A 26,708-nucleotide genomic window follows, 5' to 3' on the forward strand; every position below is an offset into this window, starting at 1 on the left:
CAACATTCACTGCATCTCTACTTTCACAATTTCAGCTAAAAAGAGAAGTTGTTCTTGGATTTGTCCTCAAAAACTCAACCACAAGAATTTTTCACACACTTCCCTTTCCAAAATTACTCTTCTATTTTAATTTTTAATAATTCCAGGCTGGGAGTGTTAAATATTTGGGGCAAAAAAACTATTTTTTTTTAATGTTTCTTTATGGTATGCCTAGAAATGTTAGTGTGTATATTAGATTCCATGAAAAATACTTTGTTTAAAATTTAAGAGCAATTATAGTGGCAATAGATGTAAATATTAAGAAGCTAATTAATAGTCTTGTCAAAAAAACATTCTCACAATGCACAGTGTTCCCCATAACAATAATATTCCTGCTACTATATGAGCTGAAAATACCCATCTTCAGAGCACTGAAGAAAATCTAGAAATCATTAACCATCAGCAACACCACAAGACACAAATCTTTGCTTCAGTCTGGAACAGATTAAGAAGTAGCTGTGCAATGTAACAGAAGGAGCAAGACCAACAATGAGCAAGCTGGGTGACTCGGGGCTGGGGACTGTGCAGGAGGAGGTGGTGACACATCGTCTTCAAGCACAGTGGTCTGTGATCAGCACAGCACTGCTACCACCACTGGAGAAGGAGGCAGCATTTGCTAGGGATGTTGCAAATGTATTTTTTCACTAAGACAGAAAATTAGAAGACACTGTATCTCATTCCACTGGTAGCAGCCCCTCATCAGCACAGTAGGAGTGACAGAGGTTTTGCAGGCACAAACAGAAAAAGAGGTGAAAATATAGAATAATTTATAGAATAAAAACTTTATCTTGTATTTTTGGCAAATAAATGTTAACTTATTTTTCACTCCATCAATTTGTATTCACTGAAGAATCAAACGTCACAGGGAACAGTATCTTAGACCAGGTACAGAGATTAACTTATTTAGCTGCCTTTAAAATGGAAAGCTTTCATACATTTAACTCTTTCTAAGCAAAACTACTTTGTATTTTTCTTACAATGGAGATGGAAAGAGCATCTTTAATATTTTTCAGATGTAAAGTCTGAATTTCTATAATCCCTTTCCTCAATGAAGAATTAATACTACATACTTCGACACTTTCACCTTTGAGGACAGTACAAGAACAATTTAGTAATTTTAAAGGTATTTTTTCTCAGGAGAGCAATATCCTCTTACAATACATGAAGCATCAGGCTCAATACAGGGGTTTTCATGCTCTCAGCAAGGAACACTAAATCTATTGTTTAGGCCGGAAACAAGAAGATAAGGCAAATCTGTGGAGTAAGTAGGAATAACGGAATGTTGTTCCTCCTGATAACCTCTCCTGCTCCCTGTCTGGATGCATACATGGTCCAGCACAATGTTCCTTTGCTGTAGTGAAAGACTCCCCTAGTACTGCCTCCATCAGCCACATTCCACATTCACCCTTCTTTTTCTTGCCCAAAAGACTGCAATATCCACAATGGAGATGTGGCAAGTTTAAACTCCACACAAATGATGCACATTTATGGAAGCAAGGCAGAATGACTGCCTTTACAATATGAGGGTTTCTCCAGTTAATGAACTATTCTATATTGCTAGGTTTGTGGATAATTAAAATGTAGAATAAAAATAAAACAGACAATACATTTGTAATATTTCTGGATCTATTTAGGAGCATATTTTATTGACCTCACATTAATGGCTAACTAGACAGATAAAACACAAGGGGGCAAGGGAAATATTCCTGTTATTTTTTACTCTAGAAACTTGTCTCAACTGTACATGAAGGGAAGTTGATACTGCAGCATTCAGCTTGTTGAAAACGAAGTAAATGTTGCAGCAAATTTATGAAGGATTTTAATTTTTATGATGGACCTTATAACCTTTTGCAGACCATTTGTAGTGGCATGCCAGGCTTGTCCCAGCACCTCACCCACTACAAGACCAAAAGTGCAACTATCACATACATCAGATGCAGACACCTGACTCTCAAAAATTAATTTGCACTGAGCAGCACACAGAGACCCTCCTAATACATCCAGATATCCTCTGAAAAATCTAGTGGATTGTGTGTGCTCTCTGAAACAAGAGGGATACCAGCTCTGCAAATTGTTTCTTGGTCCTCTTGCTCTAATGTATAAAACACTTTCCTTAGAAAGTCTGGAGTTCAGATGGAAAAGGACCACCATGCTTCCTAAATTACAGCAAGCCCAAAAATTCATGGTTAGGAAAGGAGAACCTGGTCCTTTTGAACATGAATATGGAACAATTCAATAAAAACACATATCTTAATAAGCTTTTTGACGCCATCTTTTACAGAATGAGGAATTCTCACTTTGTTTGATCTGAAGAGAGAAAAGAAAGGATGCCATTAAGGGGTTTTTTCACGTATTTTCCAAGACCATGGAAGAGGAAGTAAAGACAAGAAAAGTGCCTAGCCAAGATCAACTCAAATGTTTTATTTTGCAAATTCCAAATGAGAAATCCATCAGCACTGATGAAAATTTTCTATGCAAGTCAGCTTTTCTCAGCATCACTGATAACAATAAGAAAATTAATAATAAAATATGACTGAGATGAATATCTAGTATGTGGAGACAAGCTGGTGCCCAAATCGATCCAGTAGCTCCATAATACACTGGACCAGGGATATATCCCTGGATTCTCAGGTTTAAAATTCATGTATTTCTGTAAAAATGGTAATTTAAGTCTAAACTTGCAACAATGTCTTAAGCACATGACATTTCCCTTTGAAAGGTACATTTTTCATGGTGTGCTATTCTCACCAATTTCAGTGATTTCCAGGTAAGCAGGGGGAAATATGGAAAATATAATCAGATAAATAGAAAACATTTAGTCTATGGATAAAATATTTAACACAGGGCATGCATCTTCAGGGTGCTACTGTTTTTGCTGGATTTATAAAGCTATCCTCCCAGTTGCACAGTAATACTGGATAAAGTAGAACTATTTACACCTGTACCAGAATGCATAAGGGATTGCACAGGGATATTTGTCCACCACAATGGAGGCCTTTCCAGACTGGTCTCTAAAAATTGGCAAACCATAAAGTTTGAAGACAGCTTACTAAACAAAAAAAGAACAGATCTGAATGATTTTCTATCTTAATCTTTACATGTACAGTGATTTTCTATGTTACTCTTTACTCTTTGCCTGTGTCAGGTAAAAATGCTTAAAGTTGCAAAGCTGTTTAGTTGCAGAGATGACTAAGCCAGAAAATCTTACTGCTCAACACCTGAAGAGACAAACTCAGTTTTGGACCACTATTTCAGCTCCTTACTCTTCAGCAGGGCTAAAACTAAGTCTATTTTTGAAACATTGGCGTTTCATATCAGTGTAAATAAATGGCATTTTTCCTGTCTACATTTTCTTGCCAGCTCATTAGCACAGCCCAAATTTCATTACTGATCATTCAACCCACCGTAGTTAGTGTTTGCACAAAATTCTCTTATTATAACAGCTTAAATGCCCATATATAGACACTAAAATGTAAGGATTAAGTTCAAAGTGTACAAAATGGAGAAAAATAAATAAATGTACAAAAGACAGAAAACCCAAAAGTAGCAAGGTATGGACACTGAAACACTATGGATGACTTGTTCAGGGATAGATAGCCCCTGCATGAAATCATACTTTTACTAAAATCTCCACCTTTCTTGCGTGTCAATTGGAAAACAACATGAAGAGTTCCAGCACATGGGAAAAGCTTTCCTAGGTCTATCCTTGACCTTTCTCATGTTAGAGGGATAGTATACTTTAACCAACCTCAAATTCTTGGAATGTATGTGGTCCAACAACATTTTCCTTAGTCTTACCAGCTTTCCAGACTGCCTGGTGTAAACAAGTGACCTGGCAGCCATTTCTTTTAGAGTTGCTGTGAATAGCTCAAGTACAGCTTTGGTAATGGCAGGAACACTTCTGAATAATTACAAACTTGGTGAAAATAAAGACAGGGACTCTGTGACTACGCACATGGTATTTTCTTCACACACCACAACAATTCCTTTAAAACTGTTACACTAAGATAATATGTAAAGATAGTTCAGTAGGTCTCTTACTCTGAGAAAATTAATTTTTAGCAAGTGCATTCCTAAATTTCACAAGTTACATGGGCTATATTCTTCAAAAAGATAGCTCATGGTTTGTCCATAAAGAAAGGAAAATCCTTATAGGTTCTTAGATGTTTCTACTGAAAAAGGATTGAGCAAATAATAATTTTCTTGTTAGGATAAAAAAAAAATTCTTGTGTAGTTAGATTCTTATAGTTTAAGTAATTCATTTTCCACCAGTGCTCCCACTGGTTTTAACAGGATAAATGAGTGAGTACTGCTGAAAATGACAAAAATAAAGGTATTGATAACTGATCCAGTATTTTTCATATTGGGAAGCTAATATCTACAGCAATACCTGAAGGCTGAACCATGAGCCAACTTGTTCACCTTCTATGAAGTCTTTTTACTTCCAAAATAGAGCAAACAGACACAACATTACAGTTCTGTCAGTGAAATATTACAGGCTAAAAAGACAATTCAATATTCTTGCTCCTTCCTCCAAATAGCCAAGGTACAAAATACGGGGGGAAATCTGGCTTGGGAAAAGATCTCTGTTTGGTGCCCTCCTAAGGGTTAAGGACAGACCAACAGCCTGGTGAGCTGGATTCTCTTGTCAGGAGTCTTAAATGGGGGGAAGTGCACAGGGCTGTGGATTTTAATGGCAGCATTTACGTTTCACATAGGGAGGACGGATCCTCTGGTGCTCTCTGAAGGTGAGAAAAGAGGAAACCTTGTGAAATGAAGCTGAGGGCTGTACAAAATCAAGGTCACAGTGTTAGTTAGCAATTTAATAATAACTGTGATCAACTTTGATTGAAAGTTGAAGACTGCAATCCCACTTTAATAGCCAGAGAGAAAACTGTTTGTAAGAGTTCAACTGAAATCACAGGATGAATGGCCAAGAAGTAGAAAGCAAATATTACTAACATAAAATGTGTTAGCTGAATTGCTTATTTCCATGTGGATGAGGCTTTTCTGGTATAAAGGGATATTTATCTGTCTCTGCATTGAATGGGACACATGTAAACACCCCAGGAAAGTTGGATATCCAGAGTGGTTTTGATTCCAAGTACTAGAGGCATGCTGGCACTTGGAACTAGTCTGGAGTTAACATATAATGAAAGCAAATGTTTACAAAATCATTTCCAATCACTACATTAAATATGGTTTCCCATTTTGAGGAATTTAATTAAATAGAATTAAAATAAATTAAAAATCTAAGTGATCATTTCCAATTCTCATCTGATTAAGAAAAAAACACAAAAGTTTTATTAAGAAAGATTTATTTAAATCCAAGACTTGAGAATGACTGCTATGAGCTATTGAGAGAACATCATTTGTTAACTCTCAGCAAATTATGCTAGTGGGAGGGCAAATGGCAAGTAATGGAATAAAGCTTCAAGTCTTTTACTCAGCATTTACTCTGATAAAACTTATACTGATTTCACTGCCGAAATATAGGCTGAATACAATCTGTAAAGGGCTTGTATTCCATCTTTTATATGCCTCTAAAAACCTCAAGAAGAATCAACACAACAGTAAGCTCTAAGCCAAGAATAATATGTTAAATGGAGAATTAAAATTAAAAAAAAAAAAAGAAAGAAAGAAAATAACTTTAGATCAGAGGTTTGAAAATGAGATGTCATAATAATCTAGTATATTTAATCCAAGTATGGTCTTATGAAGAGGCCACTGCAAAACCAGCTGTTTGGAAGGCATAGGCAGGGACATTTTGTCTTATGTAAAATATATTATATTTTATATTATATTGCTTTACTGCAGCAATCCCTTGCTACTCAGGCTTTAGAGCAAACCAGGTGAGCCAACATTGGGTACATGGATTTCAGAAGGTTACAATTTTTCAGCTTTGTGTTTCAAACCCTTCTATTTACAAATGAGCAGTGATGTGAAACACGTTGACAGGCACTTTGCTGCATTCCACAACAGAAAAACACCTCAAATTTTTTAAATACAATGACAAATCACTTCTTTATGGCAATCAACTCACCCACAAATGATACTCATAAACTCATGTGCTTTTGTAAGAGTTAGATGCTAAGGATTTCCTTAATTATCCAAATACCATCTGTCCTAACTCCCTGTGTTTACGTTTGGTAATAAATCACAACAATATTGCGACTTTATGCCCTGCACTTTGGTTAAATGCTCTTATTAAGGAAAAAGTAATGGACAGCCATTTACAAAATGATTATTTAGACTTACATTTTCATCTAAACTGAAACTGAAGAAGCATTGTGATCAGTCCCAGCTGATCAGCACTGTTTACCTCTTGGGTAAATAAGGACACATATTTTGTGATGCATGCTCGTCAGAAGTTGCCAAATAAAACAAGGATTGTGTGGCTTGGATATTCCAGACCACTTTGTATATATCTAACTCCCCCCATTAGGTCATCTTAATTGTCCAACTTATAAGTAGGTCTATTGTAAATATAAAAATAAAATTTGTCTTTATGTTTTTAGCAATATCAAATGCACATGAAAATCCTCCTCTGTATACAGTTACATGACAAGTATTACATGCTTTATGTCCCCCTTTTAGCTTTTGCAGAGGAATGCACGCAGGAAACCAGCCTGCTGCATAGAGTACTTGTATTTCTTTAAGGTAAACACTGATGAAACATTTGGAAGATTGAAATAAAAACAAGAAATTTATGAGACATAAAGGTATCACATAAAATTGCTGTGAATTACAATAACATTGGCTGAATCCCAGAACAGATAATCCTTATAAACATGCAGGAATGTTATAAACTGTATATGAATGTCAGTGATACAGTACATGAGGAGATTCATATTACACTTGGTGCTGTGTAAGTCTCAGTCCCTGGGTTTTTCATAGTCTCAAAGATTAAAATAAATATGTGTCGTATCTTTCCTTCCTCCATGAAGATATTTTATGTACACAGTTTTATTATGCTGAACAAAGATACCAAAGTCTGTTTTTTCTTGAGCTGTCAAAGTACAAAAGAAATGCAAAAAGTCCTTGCACAGATGTAGTAAAGTGCTGGATTTTATCTTTTGGCAGGTGCTCAATATGCAGCCCACATAATCACATGTTAATGACTGGAGTGTGTTAATCAGCATGCATACCTGATTCCTTCTTGCCCAAGGAAAAAAAAAAAATTAACAATTTAGAACGTGTTAATGCTTCTACTTTTGAAAAAATTCATGTCAATATACAGAAGTGAATTTAAAATTTTTCAGAAATTGCTTCATAAAAATAGGAAATGTTAAAATAGGAGAAATGAATAAAATTACTACAGATTTAGATGAACATAAACCACAAGTCTTCTGCAAAGAACTCAGGTGATGATTAATTCTGTTTAAACACAGTTCACTCTAGAATATAGGGAAAGGTTTAAAATAGGCTGTGCATTTAGAAAAGAAAAATTATACAATGTCAAAATGAAAAAAAATAAATATAACAAGCATGCCAACAAGAACAATTACTTGATTCTTCCTCAAATAAAGTTCAATTTTATTTTTCACCACCTCCACTAAACACATTATCCTGCACGCTTCTAGGAAATAGTTTTATTGTTTTTAATATGAAATGTTAACATCTTTTTATGCTAAAGATAGTAAAACTAAGTCCTTGATATTTCAAACTTTTAGACATGTGCTTAATATTATAGTTGCCGGTAGTTCTAATAAAGTTAAGTTAAGCACATACCTGAATGCCTTCTGAATCAGAACAACATGCTTGAAAAATAATTAATTCTATCTTTTCTGCAATATATTTTTCATAGATGTTTATTTTATGGAAATAAAAAAAATACCATATCCTCAGCTTTTACACACCCTTTAATTTCAGCCAAAACTTCGTACCCATGCAATTATGTATGTAGGTATTTATCTCTTTAGTTAGATAAAAATTCTAATGCACTACCTGGCATGCAGAAATAATACCACAAGCAGAGTAGGATTGCTTTGAATGATCACAAAACTCAGATTTGTACATGTAAATAACAGCTGCATGAGCAATTTAGCAGAAACAGAATTGCCAGAGTTTAGGGCATTTATGTTTGATGCATTTTATATGTTCATATTCAGCCCATAAAGGAACCAAAAATAAAATTTCAAAACATGTAATTGTATCTATAACTTTCGAGAATTTGAAGCCATGAATTTATATAACAACAAATTCACAGTGTTTAGCATGTGTAAATGTTTTTCAATGATCTTCCCTAAACACCTGAGTTTATTTTCCTTAAAGGGAAGAACCTTCAACATGAGAAGTTAATAACATGGAGCAGGAGGTGGGGGGGAGCAACAGGATTGTGCCTGTTTTATGTAGCGACAGAAGCACCAAAATATTAAGACCTTTAGGATACCACCTATTTCTGTCTTTCTGGTGGCAGTAGCTTTGCTAAAGCTATATAAAGCAAAATGTGATACTTGGTGATTTAAAATTATTTTAAAAGGAACAAATTCATGTGATATGAAAAGATCTTCAATTTCTCTGCTGCATATATAAATTTGCTCTCAGCACTGCTGAGATGTACAGGCAGCCACAGTGGAAAGGTAGGAAGCCTTTCACTCCTTTGGCAAGAAGTCAACAAAAGATAGAGTCTTGACGTAATTATGAAATATCTGTCAATGCTGCCATTTGAGATAAAATCCAATGAGATACAATTAGTTTCTAAATCCAAGGGGTCTCTGAATGATGTTACAAAATGTACAGGGAAACACAGCACATATTTGGAGACTGTTAACTTAATTTGTGTATGTATCTGTGTTTGGTTTCCCTCGGTCCCAGGGAAATAACACCCGTTGCTGAGACTGGATTTGCTGCAGGGGTTCCCTGTGAGAGTCCCTCCCATCCAAATAACAGCAGAGCAAAAGAGCTGTGCCTGCCCTCATCCAGTGCATGCACACACTGTCACTAACTCCCACTGCCAACTGCCCTGGGGTCGTGGGCAGGGGGGGAAAGCGTCCAGTGGCCACCCAGCGATCCCCACAGTGCCTGTGAGCTCCTCACAAGCCCTGTTTGTTCCACCAGGATTGGGGGTGGGAAGAGAACTTAGCTCTCTGTGGGTTAGTTACTGTTGGGAGCAGATGAGAAATTGTGCATTTTGGAGAAAGGGCCCAGATTTCTTTAGATTAAAGCTGCTAAAATTTATTGTTCATGAGTCCCAAGTCCAGCCTTAATAGCATGGGAATACACCACCCCATTCCTCAAAGAAGCTAAAGTCACTTCTCCATCTAAATTAGCATTTTCTTGCTGGCCCTGCTTTCTCCTGATACTTCACAGCAAAAATTAAAAAAACTTAGTAATTTACCTCAGGGGCTTTGTGGGACTCTGTAGGAAGATGGGGCCATCCCTGGTTCCCCAGTGAGCAAACATATTAATATTTTCCATTTCTTTACATGCTGGCCAATAAATATATTGCAAGGATACAACAATTGAATTGCTATTAAATTTAGCAAAATTAAGTATTTTTGGCCTTTCCAGCACATCCTCTCTGTTGCCTTAACAGAGACAGATTGTGGATGCAATGTAAAAAATTTGACTATTTTCTTGCCTGCTTCTCGCTGTCTCATTGGACAAGGCACAATACTTTCACCATTATCTTAGTACCACTTTGCCCTCTTCCCTACAGTTTACCACAACTAATAGATATGGCCTTAGCCTGAAATAGGTTTTATTTTCTAGTAGGGCTATAATCAGCAATAAATACCCAGAGAGCCGGGTATTTTATACTAAGTTACAGTTAGAAACTTAAGTATAATCTTTGCAGCTCAGTAATATGAATTTACAGAGATCTTTGGGTTGCTTTATCATCCCCCCGCTGTAACATCAAATTGGCTGGTGAAATGATACTGGCAATATAAATCATTACAGGTCTGACGTTACAGTTGTTACACATTGCTGAATCTGTCAAATGAAAAGGGAGCACAAAGGGAATTTCCAAATGCAGCTGCTATTTCCCATTTGTTAAATCCTTTTATTACACCATATAAGTACACAGCTGGGAAATACTATAGAGTAGGAGTTAAAACAAAATATTTTGGCTTCCAGACATTCAGAATACACAAAGGACTCAGTGGAAAGCAATGCCTGATATCAAAAGGGAGTGAAAGTTTGAAAACATTTCTAGCCAGTGTGGTTTTTTTCTGATAATGAACAATGTAGTTTAAAGGTATCTTACATTACAGAAAGTGCTGCGTACCATAAATGTTGGGTGAAAACCCAATTTTTTTCACTAAAATTGCCCTCCTACGGTATCTTTTCTAAACTTGAGCTCTGTACAGCCCTCGTAGCAAATTATGATGCATACTGTGTGCTCTTTCAAATTCCAGTGAACTCCTTAGTAGTTTTAAGGACAGAAAGGATGCAGGATTGTGCTCTTAATTAGATACCAGATAAAAGAGAAATTTTTCCTCCCCATATGTCGACACAGCATTCTTTGAATTTACTATCTTTTAAGCAGACAACACACATTATTGATGCATTTTAATGACAGCACTACTGTCTTTACTTTCAAAGTAAATGCTATGAACAGGTGCTTCTTCAAATCTGCTTCTAAAGGATCCGTCTGGGAAAGGTCAGAAAGTGCTTACCTTTGGGGAATTTGGGTTTATCAAGTAAAAAAGCGGTCCCTGCCACAGCACCTATCTCAGAATTGCCCAACCCACCTTCTGGAATCTGTCTGTCTGGAAAGAAATGTCTCTCCTCCCTCTAAGGAGTATGAACATGTTTTCATCAGGATAGTTGTAGGCTCCTCTAAATTCTTTCTTAACAATATAAATGCCTGCTTGACTGAGATACTTCAGAGAAACTCTCTGCAATGAATATAGGATTACATGTTTGCTCATAAAGAACATATTTAAGTGAGGAAAAAATAATAATGAAAAATCAAACATGGTACTTAAATGAGAGTTCCTCAAGGAGAAAAAAAAAAAAATTTCTGCACTTCACTGTTGTGGTCTCACAAGCTAAGTCACCTAACTGTAAATACACTTGGACCTTGCTCTGTACAATTAGAGCTCTTTTAATTGCCAGCCAAAAAACATGTCTTAGAATTTCAGTCTTCACTGGTAGCCAAGCCTTGTAAATTAGACTCAGCTTTGAGCTGGGAAGAAAAAAAAGATCCATTTGGTTTAGCTGAGAGCTTGTGAAATAAGGTTGACATATATCCACCACCAGATTTAAGCCTAGGGACTTGTGGAAACTGCTAATGATTTTCAGGACATTCATCTACATGGAATATTTACTGGAAAAAGGAGATAGGAAAACCAGAGTGCTAAGTCCCTCAAGCAAAGTTTATGCACCTGTTCTGAAACATGAGAGGCTGTGCAGTGATTCGTGCCTGTCCGGAGGTACAGTGAGTGTTGACATGACAGTGCAGCATTAGGAAAGGAAACAGAGATTGCTCGCTGACACTGGGACTGCAAACCCCTCCAGAGCAATATGAGCACAAATGATCACACTGTACAACGGCCAACCATTTCAGCTCACTCCAGGTCCAAGGAACATGCTGAACAAAAAAAAAAAAAAAAAAAAAAAAAAAAAAAAAGGCATGATGGGGCGGCTGGAATCTAGGAGTTCCTTTCTCTCTAGGACACGGAGTAATTTTATCTATGATACTGGTGTCCTAATATCAAAATTCCAAGAGTGCACCTGCGTCTCTGAATGAATGGAGAAATAGCTGATGAATTCACAGATTAACTTTTTCCATCAACAAACTGGATCAGTCCTTTCTAGTCTGCATGCAGCTTGTCCTCCTGATAACACAGAAGTTAAAATTATTCTAATGCCCTTATTGCATAACTTAGGCAAATGAGTGACTCTCTGTCCAAAATTCTGAATATAAGCCATAAATACAATTTACAATCTACCTTTCCAAATTGTTAATCTATAATCTTTTTTTTTTTTTTTTAAGTGATTTTGCAGTGGAAGTTTTGCCTTCTTCATGACAATCACCCAAATACCTAAGAATATTTTAGGCCTCACAGAAAGTTCTGCACTGGGTTAAATTGTGCATTATAGATTAGAGAGCATTTTTCTGGTTTGGTTTGATCTCTTGAATCAATTGGATTTTAGGAGAAAAAAAAAACCCCAACATTATATTAACAAAATTAATCTTATTGTAGTGCTATTATTTAACTAACTCCAGACATGATAATATGCACAAAGAACTCTGCTATCTCTGTTGATTAATGCATTAGAATTATTATATCTAGTCAAATTTGAAATGAGTGCATTATTTTTAGTGGTGCTAAAAAAATTCTGCAATTGTGCTAAAAATTATTTAAATCTGCTGATTTGTACAGGAAAAAAAAAAAGATTTGCTGGAAAAAAAAATCTGCTCATAGATATTTAATGGAAATTGAGAAATTTTATGAAAATGCAAATTATTCTTTTTAAGCTAATTGTCTGAATTTAAGGTTTTTGAAAGTCACTTTCCAGAGAATCTGGAATTATGTTCTACATTTACAGAGCACCTGGCTGCTCCACATACCTTAGTTCTGTTTCTGAGGAATACACACAAGGAAAATAAATTGACTAAGACGCTCTGCCCATTCAGCCTTTATTCAGCCTGCCCATTTATTGCAGAGTTTTGGGGATTCAGAGACAGAGCTACAACCACTAAATAAATTATATTTAGTCTACTGAAAAGAATAGGGATAATAATTCTGATAATTTCCAACGTCACCTGTGACTAAGTGGTGATCTAGCTACTCATAACCACCTTTCCCCTCCACCAAAAGTTGTAACTTCCTAAAAGCACAGTAGGATGTTTGTGTCACCTAAAATGCCAGCTTCTTTTGAGTCATCTAAAATGCCAGCTTCTTTGTTGCCATATAAAGATATAATATTCTAGATTTGGTAGACCTTGTTTCTGAGAGACAAGTGAAAAAAAATACATTAAAGTTTTTTCCTTCAGCACAACACTTTGCAGATGACAAACAGTTGTGAGCTACATCCTCCTGTCAGAAATTAATGCTTGAATATATGAGCTAGAAAGGTTATGACATAAATCAAGGTATGAATGAAAACATGATAAATAGATGCATTTCCTTTCAGAAGGTGAACTCATCAAATGACCTCATTCAAACAGACCTGTATACTTAAGTAAATTATACAATTGTAATTTACAATTACACCATATGATGTTGATCTACTGCCGACGCTTTAACATTTAAAAAGCTTCACACCTGCACACGCTTTCCCAAAGGGCAGCGAGCCATCGCTTACAGCGCTAAATTTGGAAAGCCCCTGTGGGGATGGCAAAACTCACCATTCTGTGTTGGGCTGAGATGACTCCATCCCACTCGGGGTCCTGCTGGATGGTGGTGACCAGGGTCGGTAGCTCCTCGGAGTGAGGTTTGTTGTGCATGACATTGTGTAGAGGCAGATGAGGGGCCGCGTGCTGATCACTGTTGCCCTCCTCCTTGTCTCGTGATGCTAAGTCCTGGGTCATTGTTTCCTCTCCATCAGCTGCACATGCAAATGGAGAGGTAGCCTGCTTGGAAGACATTCTTCTGCGAGACAAGAAAAGGAGACAAAGAGAAAACATTGGTGCTCAGTGACAAAAAAAAAAAATCAAGCTCGAAACAGTCCTCTAAGTGCATCACACCTGCCTAGAACAGTAACAAATTAATCACCTGCAGCCAACAGAAATACTCTAAAAAGCACAGGCTTGGGGGTCTGGACCCAAAACACTGAGGAAAAAGTATTCCTTGATGCCAAGACAAGGTCAGGGTTAAGTTATATGACATCATTCTATTCATTTAGACTTGTCAAACAATATAATTTTCTCCAGCCATAAGAAAACAGTGATTTTATTGGTATTTTCATGTTGATTCTGTATGAGTTCAATTCTTTAAACTCTTACTCCCATGAGCAACCTGAAGCTTACAAGCAAACCTTTAAAGGAGAGAGGTCATCATGCTTACCTGACCTCATTCCTTGCAAGCAGAAGATGCTTTTTACAAATATGAGAATAAATTTTAAATCCACTTCAAATTCTGCTACATGAGTCCTTTTGCTGTTTGTTTAAAGCTGTACTGATTTTAGATGATTTAAAATTTTGCCCAGCTATACCTTTCAGAAAGTGTTTTGAGAAGCTCATGTGAAAAGTGTTCTAAACCTAAAAGGTTTATTAAATGGATGGATAATACCTTAGTAGCATTATACAGTTCAAACTAAAAACCTAAAATAATTATGTTTCCTTTCATATTAGACATGAAGTACAGGATATAGCTCGACAAAATACTTTGAATTACTTAAAAGTGCAATGAATAAATGCACTGATTTATGTTAAATGCCTTTTCCTAATAATGGCCTCTCACTACCATCTCATATGCAAACACAGCTTTCGCCACAGTTTCTGCACTTAGATGAAAATATTACTGACTTCAACTCAAAATCTGAAAACACTGTCATTTAAAATTTCTAGTAAGATTAACTGCAACTGTTAAAACAATCATTAATAAACCTGAAAAGGGACAGCTAAAATATATTAGTTATTTTCCCAGGTCTTAGTAACTTCAGAATATCCTTGACACCAAAAATGCTGAGAAACTGAGGAATAAGATCTTCACCTTAATTGCTTTTTAACAATAATTGATTTCATACCATTTCTTTAAAAATGCACAAATCAGTTAACATAGGAAACCACATGAGCATTTTTCAAATTAGCAAATCATTAACTTGCTAGTACTGTTTCTACAGACAAATAAATACTGATTAAAGGGTCTGGAAATCTGAGACTAACAGTTAAATTTACAAATCTGTCACATGCTTTCATGAATATTACAGTGAAGGAAATATCAAGTGCAAAGAAAAATAATTAAGTTAATTCCAATTTAAACAGTAGTTTTTATGTAGCAGCCTGTGTTTCACATAGGATTTAACAGCTAATGCTAAATTTCTCACAATTAATGAGGGAGTTCAGATTTAGTATCCTACAGTGAAAAAAAAATTAATATAGGATCAACTAATCTAATTATGTACAGTTCAATATGAAAGTATTACAAGCTTTGAAGTGCTCTGAAACATATTAAAACACTGATACCTATTTAGAATAACTATTCTGTAAATAGAGATAATCCTGCCTCTTAAACTCGATACTGGTGGGGGAAAAAAGGTTTGTGTTTTCTTTAGGGAAGCCTAAGTGTAAGTGGGAGTCTAACATGAGTGTTGCCAATAAGCAGAACTGAGGAATTTAAACCGTGCACTGCATTCTTCCTATGCTAAAGAATTTGTGTTGATGCTACAGAGAACATGCCAAGAGTTCAGCAACCGGCATTATCGTGTGTACTTCAAAAGGTTCTGGCTCATAATTGCTATGATCCAAGATAAAATAAAAGGTTGCTTTCCCTTTTCTCATTAAAGTAGTCACGTTAATGCAATCACTCACATGAAAATATAAGTCATGCTTTGTGTAATTTGAAAACCCGACATGAAAACCGAAAGTCACAATAAAGGTTTTTCCTTTCTTTCACCTTCTCAACAGATCTCATTCCTGTTTCATACTGAACGAGCTTCTGTGTAAAGCAAGAGCTATGGCTGTTTCTTCACCATAAATTAATCATGACACAAAACTAGAAATGAAAACGTCTCTTAAGAATAATTTCAACTACAAACTGCACCAATGAATAATACCGCACAATCCTAATTAAACACAACTCTGCAGCTGCAAAAATAGGCTGAATCTGTCCAAAGCTACGAGTTGGCTTTAAAGGCTGGTTTGTTAGGGACTGTTTTCTTAAGGAAGGCTGGGCCCTCAGTCTTAATCAGCCAATAAATTATTTCCTGCAATTACATTAAATAGAAAATTATCTTCAAATTGGGAATGTTAATTGAAAATCAAAATTCAGACTGAAGTTTAGAAATTACATGCTGAATATAATTAGTCTAGAAAGGCTTCACCTCTATTTCATAAACAGCCTTTTGGTGTTTCCCCAAGTGACCATTCAGCAAAGCTATCTACTGGTAATGCACTGTAAGGGAAGCATTTTCTTCCTTGACATGTACACTAATATACTTTCCTCTTATTCATGATGTTTTAAACACAATTCAATAAAAAAGCTCCATTCAACTGCTGTGAAGTTGATTACATAGAGAAAAGGGACTGTGTTAACACTAAAAAAAATTATAAAAAGTCCCATTGACTAATAATCTCAAGCCATGCCCAGCAACTTTTTCTCATACTGGAGTAAGAGAACAGACCAAGGGTAGGGTTCAAGTGCCTCCTAGCTCCACCCACCACATTTCCCCACTGCTGCATCATGGACAGACACCTTCCATGCTGCCCTTTAGTCAGTCACCTATAGTCTTGGAGCCTGGAAGGGAAGACAGGCTCAGGCAGGCCTCCCAGGCACTTGCTTTTCTCGTGGCATGATTTTTAGGGGTGTGTTTCACTTCTATTTTCTCCAAAGCTTTGTTAAAACAACTAGATTTAACGGTAACTTTTTAGTTGTTAGATTTAAAACATTGGGTTTAAAGGGACAGATGTGTAGGGGCCTGTTAGATTAAGCTCTTCACGTTCTTTTGCCAACACAATCATTAACTCAGTGAGTATACTTCGTTTTTACATGGCTTTCTGAGGGTGTCCAGTTGTGCCTGGGTTTGCAATCAGGAAGGCAGAGCAAATTTAAACTCTGCAGATGGGTGTTATCCAGCAATTTGGGAGAATTCTGAACACACCATTCCATCAGGTCAAAAGGCAGAGTTCAGTCAATAACTCCAAGGTCTCATTCAATTCCAGCAGAGAAGACTCTGGCCCAGTTGAGTAGTTTATGTTTATGATAAAATTAAGCCGTAGAGCAGCGTGTTGTGTTAAAATATTTCAATGTTAAAATATGAGCATGAATAGCAGTCAAATTTTAAGCCATAACAACTTCCCAATTTTATTTAAAATATTCAAAATGCATTTGCTAAAATCCCTGCTGAGAGGAGAGAAAAAAATCAATATTCATAATAAATAAGGCTTGTAAAACGTATCAGAAATTTACTAATTTCCATTATAATTTATTTTATTTTTTTCTGCTATTATCAATTAAACTCAGTGGAATGATTTTTTTTTTTAAAAAAAGTTTCTGATAAAAAATATCTCCCTAGTTATAACCCCTGCAAACAGGGGTTTATAATGGAAGTGCTGACACAACCCTAACTACAGCAGCGCAAATGGTGCCGCTATAATACACAAAATCAAGTTCTATTATTCTAAACTATCCTCGCTCGGGGGGTTTTCTTTACTGTGCTCCCAGACAAACTGCTGAAGCATGAAAAATTTAAATGCAATCAAGTGGGTCCAATTCTACTTTACTAGAACAAGTGTCTACAGTGGTACAATCTTAAAAGAAGATGCAACAGATTTGTTTGGTGCTTTTCTTTCTTTTTTCTTTTTTAGCTGTTTATTTATAATACTGTGCAGTGGAGATAAAATAAGAGAGGAAATTACACTCACATTATATCAGTATATTGATTACACAGCACACAATCAGAAAGAAAATACATTGTGAAATTGTTGCTTTGGTTAAATTGACAGATTAGCTGAACACAGCAATCACTAAAGGTGGAAAATATATCTAATGGGTATGAGAAGAGGTTGAAAAAGGCCCTAATTAACTGAAGACCTATCACCTACTCAAGTCTGAGAATTTAAAAAATCTTGATCCATATTTTCCAGCACTAGAATAAATGCTACCTCATTTTGAATTTGAGACATAAACAAAATGTGATCATTTATCAAAAGGTATCGAGGTAGAAAAGCTAAAATTGAAGTGCTACAGGTTTTTTTACCTACAAAAAGCTAAACACAGTCCCAAACAGCTTCACTTGCTATAGGTATGACCTGATTTTTTATTTTAAACCAGAGAAGAAATTCTCTCTGCCCTAAAGAAGATTGCCAGTCAGATCACAAAACATTGGTTTTCCTTTTTTCCTACACCCAGTGTGTGTTATACCTTTCTAAATGCAAATGTTAATACTTTCTTTTTTTTTGTCTAAGGTTTTCCGAAAGTCTCAAATTCTTAAAAAAAAAATCATATCCTCTTTTTCAAAACAATTAGCTGATATTCCTAACATGAAAGGTTTCCAAAGCCTGAAAAAATCTTCCATCCCTGTTGACTGCTCAAATGATTAAATGTTACAGTAGAAATTAAGGCAAGACCTGGAGTTTCAGCTGCCAGACATTTCAGAATCAAGACACAAAGTACAGCAGCAAAGGATAACAACAATGCAGTGGCCCAGACACTGTTCCAAAAACATATAAACTGAGCAATAACAATGAGATATATGACAAAGCAGACTTATAGTTGGCTGGGGACTTTCGCTTCTGCTCTGCTCCACCCTCACAAAGCATTCATAAACCTAAAGGCATGTCTACACTGCAGCCACATAAATGACTGCTTTGTAATGCTCAGATATCCAAACTAATTTTAAACAAGCTTGCTTCTGATAGCTCTCCAACTACAGTAGCATGGTGCTCAGATGGACTAATTCATCCTGCTTTAGTGACTGCAGCAGAGACATAACCCAGGTCTACAGCTCCAACAGTAGATTGGAATCAGATTAGATTAGAAATATATTCACTTACAGAGCTTTTATGAACAGTCTCCATTCCTTTTCCCCAAAGTGCCAGATTAAAGTACTTAAGTGCATGATTAACTGTAAGTATGCAAGCAGTCCACTAATTTCAAATTGGACTACTCGGTTTCAAAAAGTTAAGCACATGTCTAAGTGCTTTGGTGACTCCAGAACTAAATAAATTAAAAGAAACCATTTTAGAAGTACTCATAACCTTTTAAGCATTTCCTTCTAAACTTTTATGTTAACCTGGTGTTCATAACTAAAAAAAGAAAAAAAAAAAAATCAGCCTCAGCATCTTATGCCTTCCCAAGTTTTAAAATGTGCATACTCCTCTCATAATACTAAACATGGTTACAGGACCCTCCCTCACAAATCATCACTTAGCTGTGGGGTACATTACATGCATTATAGCTCAGATAGACTTAAAGAAAAATTAATGTGTTTTAGCAATAGCCAAAATATTTTTCAGTTCTGCCCTGTAAAATAATGTTGTGTAGGCAGAACCCAGCAACGCAACTCACTGTTGTAATCTTGATGCCATTTTAGAATAAAAAGCTGTTTCCTAAAATTATGAAATCTCATCTCTCTTTTCAAGGAGAATTAGGAACACAATTGAACAGTTAGTAAAAGATTTTGTACTCCTGGGGCCCCACACCTCAACATAAATCCCTCTGCACAAAGCCCGAATAGCTTGAGAAGGCTGCAATGGGAGAGAATCTCTCAGTTTCTGTTCCTGGCTCTGAGTCACAGCAAGGCCTCAGGCCAATCAACTCAACTCCCTCAAACTCTTCCTTGGCTTCATTTTGCAGGAATTCTACATGAATTAGTTACATAGAGATCATAAACAGCATTGCAAGATTAGAGAGTTTATGGTAATCGCAGGAACCACCTTGGAAATAAAAGGGCGGGAGGGGGAGTGGAAGCAAATGTGATTCAAGAAATGACAGCTAAAATGTTAACTGAGCACCCAAATCTCTGGCTGAAATAAGCATCATGCTAAGCAATACACCCACGGCTTCCAAGATACACACTCAGCTATTCTTGCATTTGTTTTTCCAATCCAGGCAAATTACAATTCTGCTAATAGATACGAATCCAAATCACAAAGTTTGACTTCAGATTCAAGCTTCCTCAAAGCTCAGAGGGTTGGGAGCAACTTTTATGGTATTTCTTCTCATTTGAAAAAAAAAAAAAGGGAAAAAAAAACAACAAAAACATCTCCTTGAAATTTTTTGGAAAGTCATTTTCTTATGTTCTGCCATTAGAGTGACCTTCCCAGCCATGCAGCCACAGTCAACTACTAGGGTTAGGGAATGAGCTCTTGTCTCTTCACCTAGCTGTTGAAAGCATCAAAATGCACACACCAAAACAGCCTCACAGCCTCACAACCCCTCTGGACTTTTCAGTGAAAAGCCAAAATGTCTGTTTGGATTCATAAATGCCAAAATCACAACCTGTCTTTTTAGCAGGCTAAATACTCCATTCTCTTTATCCCCCTGAAAATGCCTAAGGTGAACAAACCCACACTCAATGCAGTAAAAGAGCAGTGAAAGAACAGTCACTTGGCACCTGGGATGTGCTCATCTCCAGTCACAGTAGTTAATATTTTCTATAGTTTATATTTAGCTGACAATATTGCTGTCACATTATTTAAACTGCTTGAGACTGTTCTTTGGACTGGAGCTCATATGCCCTGGAATGCTTTGACTCATGAATTGTTTCTCCTGATAATGTTACATCACGTAACCACCTCTGTTTAATTGGTTGGTATTAGCTTCTCAGTGATGGCTGCCTTTAAAGTCCTATGACTGGGCCATGTGTCTCTGGATATCCAATTTCTTACTGTTGGAAAAAGAAAAAAAAAAAAAAAAAGAAAGAAAAAAAGGCAGTACTGACTTCCAGCTATCTTTACCAATAATTATGGGAACAAGAGTGAGCGTGCCAAGAATTTATCCATCAGCAACTTATTAGGATTTGTTTTTTTAGGCAGCAAGTAAGAGAAAATACAATATAAATAAAAGCAATCCTTAACAATAAAATTAGAAAACAATGCTTGCTATAAATAAGCACTAATCCACATATTTTTATGGATCAGAATTACTTGTTTATCTGAATGATTGTATAAATGGTTTTGATAAAGGATGCCTAAAATTACTAAAATAAGGAAAACTTATTTTAGCATGTTTAGACTTGGAGACTTTACACAGAAGACAAAAATACTCTTTTTTTTTTCTCCCTTAAAAAGCCAGTTAAGAAGTTGTTCTAATAACTAAAAAATCTTCCTGATCACACTTAGACCTGGTGGGCATAAATTCCTGAAAGGTTCATTAAATCCTTTTAAGGCTCCACTAAAAACATGCTGCAATTTATATAAGAATGCAATACAGAATTCTTATATTAATTCCCTCTTGTGGTACATTTTCAGCAGTTGAAATTCCATGTGATGAGTTAAACAGTTAATTTTCAATCTTACAGGTGTGAAAGGTCACATGCCATCTCTGCATTTCAGAACAAAAATATCAGTACAGCCAGACTTCTCTCCCCTCCTCCCATTTCCTACTCCCTCCTTTCCATATTTTTAGTTCTCTCTAAGACAAACCAAACAACTCAGCAGACAGAGAAATGAAGTATCAATTTCGGGCTCACCTGTAGCCTGTTGGACTAAAGCACCAAATTAGAACCTCCATGTAACACAAAACAATGGCTCTGCAGCTCAGTTACAGATTTTTCCTTTTAATAAAAACCTTACACTACAAGCCTAAAAACATTTCTAGCAGGCAAACCATTTCTGATTCAGTAGAGGTTATGCAAGCATCAAAGCACTTAAATATAGGTGCCAAACCACATTGCCAGGAGCTCTTAGTATTGTGAAGTACTGTTACCTGACAGCTCAGTGAATATAAAATTGCTTGTTTCTCCAACTGAAGACAATCAAATTGTCACCTTCCATTGTAATAACACACAACTTGAGATCAGCAAAGTGCCAACACAATTACCAGGAAGAAACAAAACATAACGAAAATATCAGATCTAAAATTCTCTAAAGGGTAAACACTTCCATCTGGCTATTCACCACACAAAAAAAAAAACCGGAGAAATATGAGAGATTCAGATGAGAGATTTTATTCTCACTATCAAATATCCTAGTTTATTTAGCAATAAGATTTATTTGTAAAATAGAAAAAACAGCGAAAGGAGGTGATTCATGAAACACTAAAAATAAACACAGGTCAGGACTGTGCTGGGATTTTACTTGTGCACATTTAAAATACTGCAAGGGTCAGCAGAGTTGCTAGGGACGAGCATACATATCTGTATTGTTGTTATTATAAACTCATATATGTGAGGCTTCATAAAAATTAATTCTAACTGGCACACGGCGTACTTTGGCACAAGCTACACATGACGTGCCACTTTTATTTGTTTATTTAAATGACTTCACTCTAAGAACTGAAAATGAAGTTTGAACTGCAGTCTGCCTCAGAACTAGGACTTTCGGGATATTAAAAACTGAGGAAAACCTTTGAAGGAGGTAATCTGAATACATGAAAAATAGCATTTTCACCATATATTTCTTGAGGTTATTCAGCAAGTGGCCTACATATTCAGGAGTGAAATTTGCATTTTGGTGATGCAGAGATCTAATAACTAGAAATTGTTTTATATCTACAGTAGCTCTGGGCACCCTATAAACTACAAAAGAGTGTCCTAGGTAGGATATATACACGGAAAACTATTTTCATCTGGCTCATAGGAATGAAATGAAACTTAAACCCTTCTTGAAAAATTTGCACTGTAGGGTGATATAATGGATTATCTCTTCTGTGTTGACATTCCATTCACTACTAACATACACACAAAGTTCCTGTGCATTTCTTGGTGAAAATGCACATCACCTTCACATACTCTTTAAGGCTTCCCCAGCTATGGGCAAGTTAGAAAAGAAGAAAAAAGAGCAAAGCCAAGTCACAGTCTTTGACATCAGCTTTTCTCTGAAGGACTATTAAGGAATAGCAGTAATGGTCAAGGAGCTTTTTTTCCACCCTGCATAGCTGCACCAGAGCCAGACATAATCCTAACCCTTTGGATAAAGCAGGCACAAGGACTACTTCAACACATTGTTAGCCTTGCAGAAGAGGATAAGATGCAGCTCCACATATCCAACCAGGAATTCCTGCTGTGCCTTGTCTCAGGTGCCTCATCCACAGGAGCTCAGGTGCAACACAGAAAAGCTGGATTTCCCAACTGCAGCCTGCTCCCAGGCTTTGGCCTTTGATGGTTGCTCTTGTGCACTGCACTCAGTCACACAACAACACCAGCAGGAACAGAGGAAGAAAGGAAGGTAGCAAAAACCCAAAACTATTTTAAAGGCCTGAGTATTTTGGTCAGATAAAACAGAACTAGACACAATGCCCATTTTTCTGCAACTTTGGGAAGTTCTGATTTTTGTTCAGGGTCCTTACAATCAACCTTTTAGAAGGCAGCATTGTGCACAATACTGCTTTGTTTTAATCTAAGGTCTATATAATATGATCATCACCTGTGTGCACAATGGGAACCCCAAAATGTGTTTACAGACCCCTGCAGGAACCACCTCATTCACCACTGAGCTGCAGCTACTGCTGGGAGAAGGGAGTGGGTAGTCTGGAGCAGCATTCTGTTCAGAAAAAGATTACATGCCTACCTAAAATCTACTCAGGAAATATTTGAGAAATACCCCTTATTTGATGAGCAGTGTGGCCAAGAACAACGGTGGTAAGGTCTCTCTTTCTCCCCACAAACTCTCCACTGCTTGGGGTGTTTTCCTTTTTATTTTAATTACCTTCACTACAAAAATATTAAGAAAAAAGATAAATAATTACAACACTCTAAGAAATCAAATAAAGTACAACAAAACATTTTCTCCTCTATTAATTAAGGTAATCAGCTGCTATTAAGTGCAAACAATTTAAAGTTCAATTTATTGAGACTTTGAACCTCCTATCCTTTCACAAGCTCCACAGGTGAAATATCTGTCAGTAAAATTACCAATTTTAACTGACTTTTTAAAAGCCTGAAATAATAAGACATTGTTATTCAAAGTCTTAGCATGACATACTTAACATCAAATATTTTACCTGTTATTTAGTTTAAAAAATAAATTGTTTAATACTAATCAGATTCCCAAATAAAGTTCTGTATTTTTTAAGGAATTCACTAAGGTATCTAAGGCACTAAAAAGAATCAGAGAATATTAAAAAGTAATCATCACAGGAGAAACTTACACCACTTAACTATTCAGCTTGAAAAGATCAAGCAGCAGCAGTCCCTGCATGCAGCACTCTGGAACTGCATCAGTTGCAAAGTAAACTACAAACTCTCCCTGCCTTTTGGTTTCAGTTCTGTAACACACCACAAAATTGTTAAAAAGAAATAATCTGCAGTAATTGAGGACCCTTGACTATCCCACTTCCACGGAAGGTTATAGAATACAGCATCTGCTCTCTGAGAAGGAAACATGCATATCAAAATCAATCATAAGGGTAAAGGTGAAGAGTGCTCAGGCTCGGAATTGCTCCACATTTCTGAGTGTTCAAAGTTCAGTGTCAATAATTTTAAATGTGTTAAAGAACATAATGAAGAACAACTATCAGAGTACAAAAGAAAACACAAGCCAGCACACGAACCAAAGGCTCAGAAGTTGTTTCCAAATAATTAGAAAGTAAAAAGACCAATGGTCTAAAATGCAGACTTAACATAATGTCAGTGATTTTAAATATTTTTTACCATTACCCTGCACATTCAGTTAAATCCCCTGCAAGTGATTTTAGCTAAAAGGCTGAGATATCCTTTTATAACTTGCGATGTAGCATGTTTGCCATTGAAATATACGGCGCCTTATTGTGGTTTTCATCTCTGACCCATTTTTTCCTGTATATTAAGGATAAAACATACGATCTGCTCTTGTAAGGAAGTCTTATCTTCTCAAACAGTGTCTTTTTTTTTTTTTTTTTTTTGCTCAGGGCTATGTTTTGTAACCATTCCCCACTTATGTTTATTGGTAATAATTTATAATAGACAAGTAAACACTGCATAATATGTGCAGACTATTATTTCAAAACCCAGATTTGAACAGTTTCGTTTTCTCATGGACATTTGTGGAGGGCTCTGCTAACAATTTCAAAGGCAGTGCCATACAGAACATGATACACACATTACATACACACAGATTTGCAGGCAGGTTTAGCTGGTACAGCTATCTTCACTACCACGAACTGTAAACAAGACAGCCTGTGGTTCTAACCCAAATATGTATAGAACTGAAAATAAATGTATCTTTTAATTTGGGAATTATGACACAGACACAGAATCCTTACAGACTTTTGAGAATGAGTCGGATCCTCAGACACTGTAAATGAGAGCAGTTGTATTGAGGTTAACAATCCTATTTATTCATCTAAAGATATATCCTTAACAACTTTTCTTGGCATTGAAAATTTGTTGGGTCTTTTTGCAGTATGGAATTTCTGTGTTTTCCATGAAAAAGCGACTACCAATATTAGCAGGAATCATATGACACGATAATATTCCTCCAAACACTCATCGCAGAAAAATGCAAAAAATAGTAAGGTAGATTAGGAATAGTAGCAGACTGTATCCATTGCTCTCAGTATTTTTAAAGTGTATTCCTCTTGAACTGATTCAAAATAACAAGATCTCTTCACTTACACAGACAAGCACTTTCAAAAAAAAAAAACCAAAAAATTACTTCTCTGACTGGCATAAGAGCTTATAGCAGATCATAATCTGGGGAGGAATCAAACACAAACTACTGAAATAGAAATAATTTATGTTTTAATTTGAACATGAGTTCTTAGGCTGGTACTTGGCAAAGCACTGCAGTCCAGCAGCTCCTGTGGAGCAAGGTCATGAGAGAGACGGGGGTCATCCAAATACGTAAGACCCCCAGCACAGCAGGCACAAACCCTGCACTAATTATTTGAGGTCACTTCAGTGCCCAGCCACAACCACCCTGGCAGCCTCCCCATGGCATTAGCACCATGCAGAGCAGGGCTGAGGTGACAGGACCAGGGCAGGTGCCCATCTGCCCATCAGGAGGCACACATTTGGGCAGACAAAAATAAAGTGTGAAAAGGGAGGTAGCAAAGACCCTTTTGGTTTCTTTCTGCTGTATCATTTTTGGTCATTGAGGTTTTGGAAGCTGATTCAGGCAGGGAAGACCCTACCTGGGCAGAAACTGGAGCTCACAGAGTAGCAGAGGGCCACCCTAGAAGGAGGTAGGCCTGGAATGAGCCCATCTTTTCAGCAGAGGGTCAATCTCCAAGGAAAGGCACTTCGACAAAGAGGTTCTTCTTACACTGAGACTGTACCCTGGTTGTTTTTTCATAGAAGGTAATGAAGCAGTCTAATATTTGGCAATCATCACAACTTCTCATGTTCCAGAAATCTCAAAATATCTTCACCTTTACTAAGCAACTCTCTCAGCACTCTCACTTTTACAAAAGAAACTGAGACACAGAGAGTTTAATGAATTAACCCAAGGAAACAAAGAAAATCAAAAGTACACAGGACTGGACTAACAGCCCTTTTCAGCTCCCTATGAAAGGCAAAAGATGAATCTCAAATCAGGCTCGTAATATGTTCACAGCCAAACAACTCTCTTCTCACTAGCAGACAAAGAAATCTTTCCTTACAATCATTTATTTCAATGAATAGAATGTAGAGTTGTATTTATTTCTGTGGCTTTGTCATTATCAATTTACTACGCCATGTCACAAGTTACAGTTTACTTAAATCAGCCAATAAATGCTAGGAGAAATGTTTGTTGACACTGAGTAGTGAATTCCTACCAAACCTGACTGCCCTTCTGCACTGGCAAGGGCTGATCAAAGTGTTATGAAACTGAAAGCTCCCACACCAGGATGAACACCACGTTAAGTACAAGTTCAAAATAAGGCTGGGGATGAAAAGCCAGTTCAAAAAATACAAACTGGATAATAAAATAAAAAAGGAACATATATTTTTAACCAATAGACACAACTTGTGGGATGGAAACTGTCAACTCA

At 36.5% G+C, this 26,708-nt stretch overlaps 1 protein-coding gene across 14 annotated transcripts in view; it reads right to left on the reverse strand.

The window, feature by feature from the left end:
* The window catches only part of SOX6 (SRY-box transcription factor 6), a 370,312-nt gene that overhangs the window by 218,783 nt on the left and 124,821 nt on the right, over nt 1-26,708 (reverse strand). For 13 of the 14 annotated variants that reach the window (XM_041481269.1, XM_041481271.1, XM_041481268.1 and 10 more), the window contains one exon: nt 13,343-13,586. In XM_041481269.1, the coding sequence (XP_041337203.1) occupies nt 13,343-13,582 (240 nt within the window). In that variant the 5' untranslated portion in view covers nt 13,583-13,586. The remainder of the gene's footprint in view (nt 1-13,342; nt 13,587-26,708) is intronic. The other variant, XM_041481267.1, reaches the window with a different exon arrangement.

This window comes from Pyrgilauda ruficollis, unplaced genomic scaffold (assembly GCF_017590135.1).
Source record: "Pyrgilauda ruficollis isolate IOZ18807 unplaced genomic scaffold, ASM1759013v1 scaffold55, whole genome shotgun sequence".
NCBI lineage: Eukaryota > Metazoa > Chordata > Aves > Passeriformes > Passeridae > Pyrgilauda > Pyrgilauda ruficollis.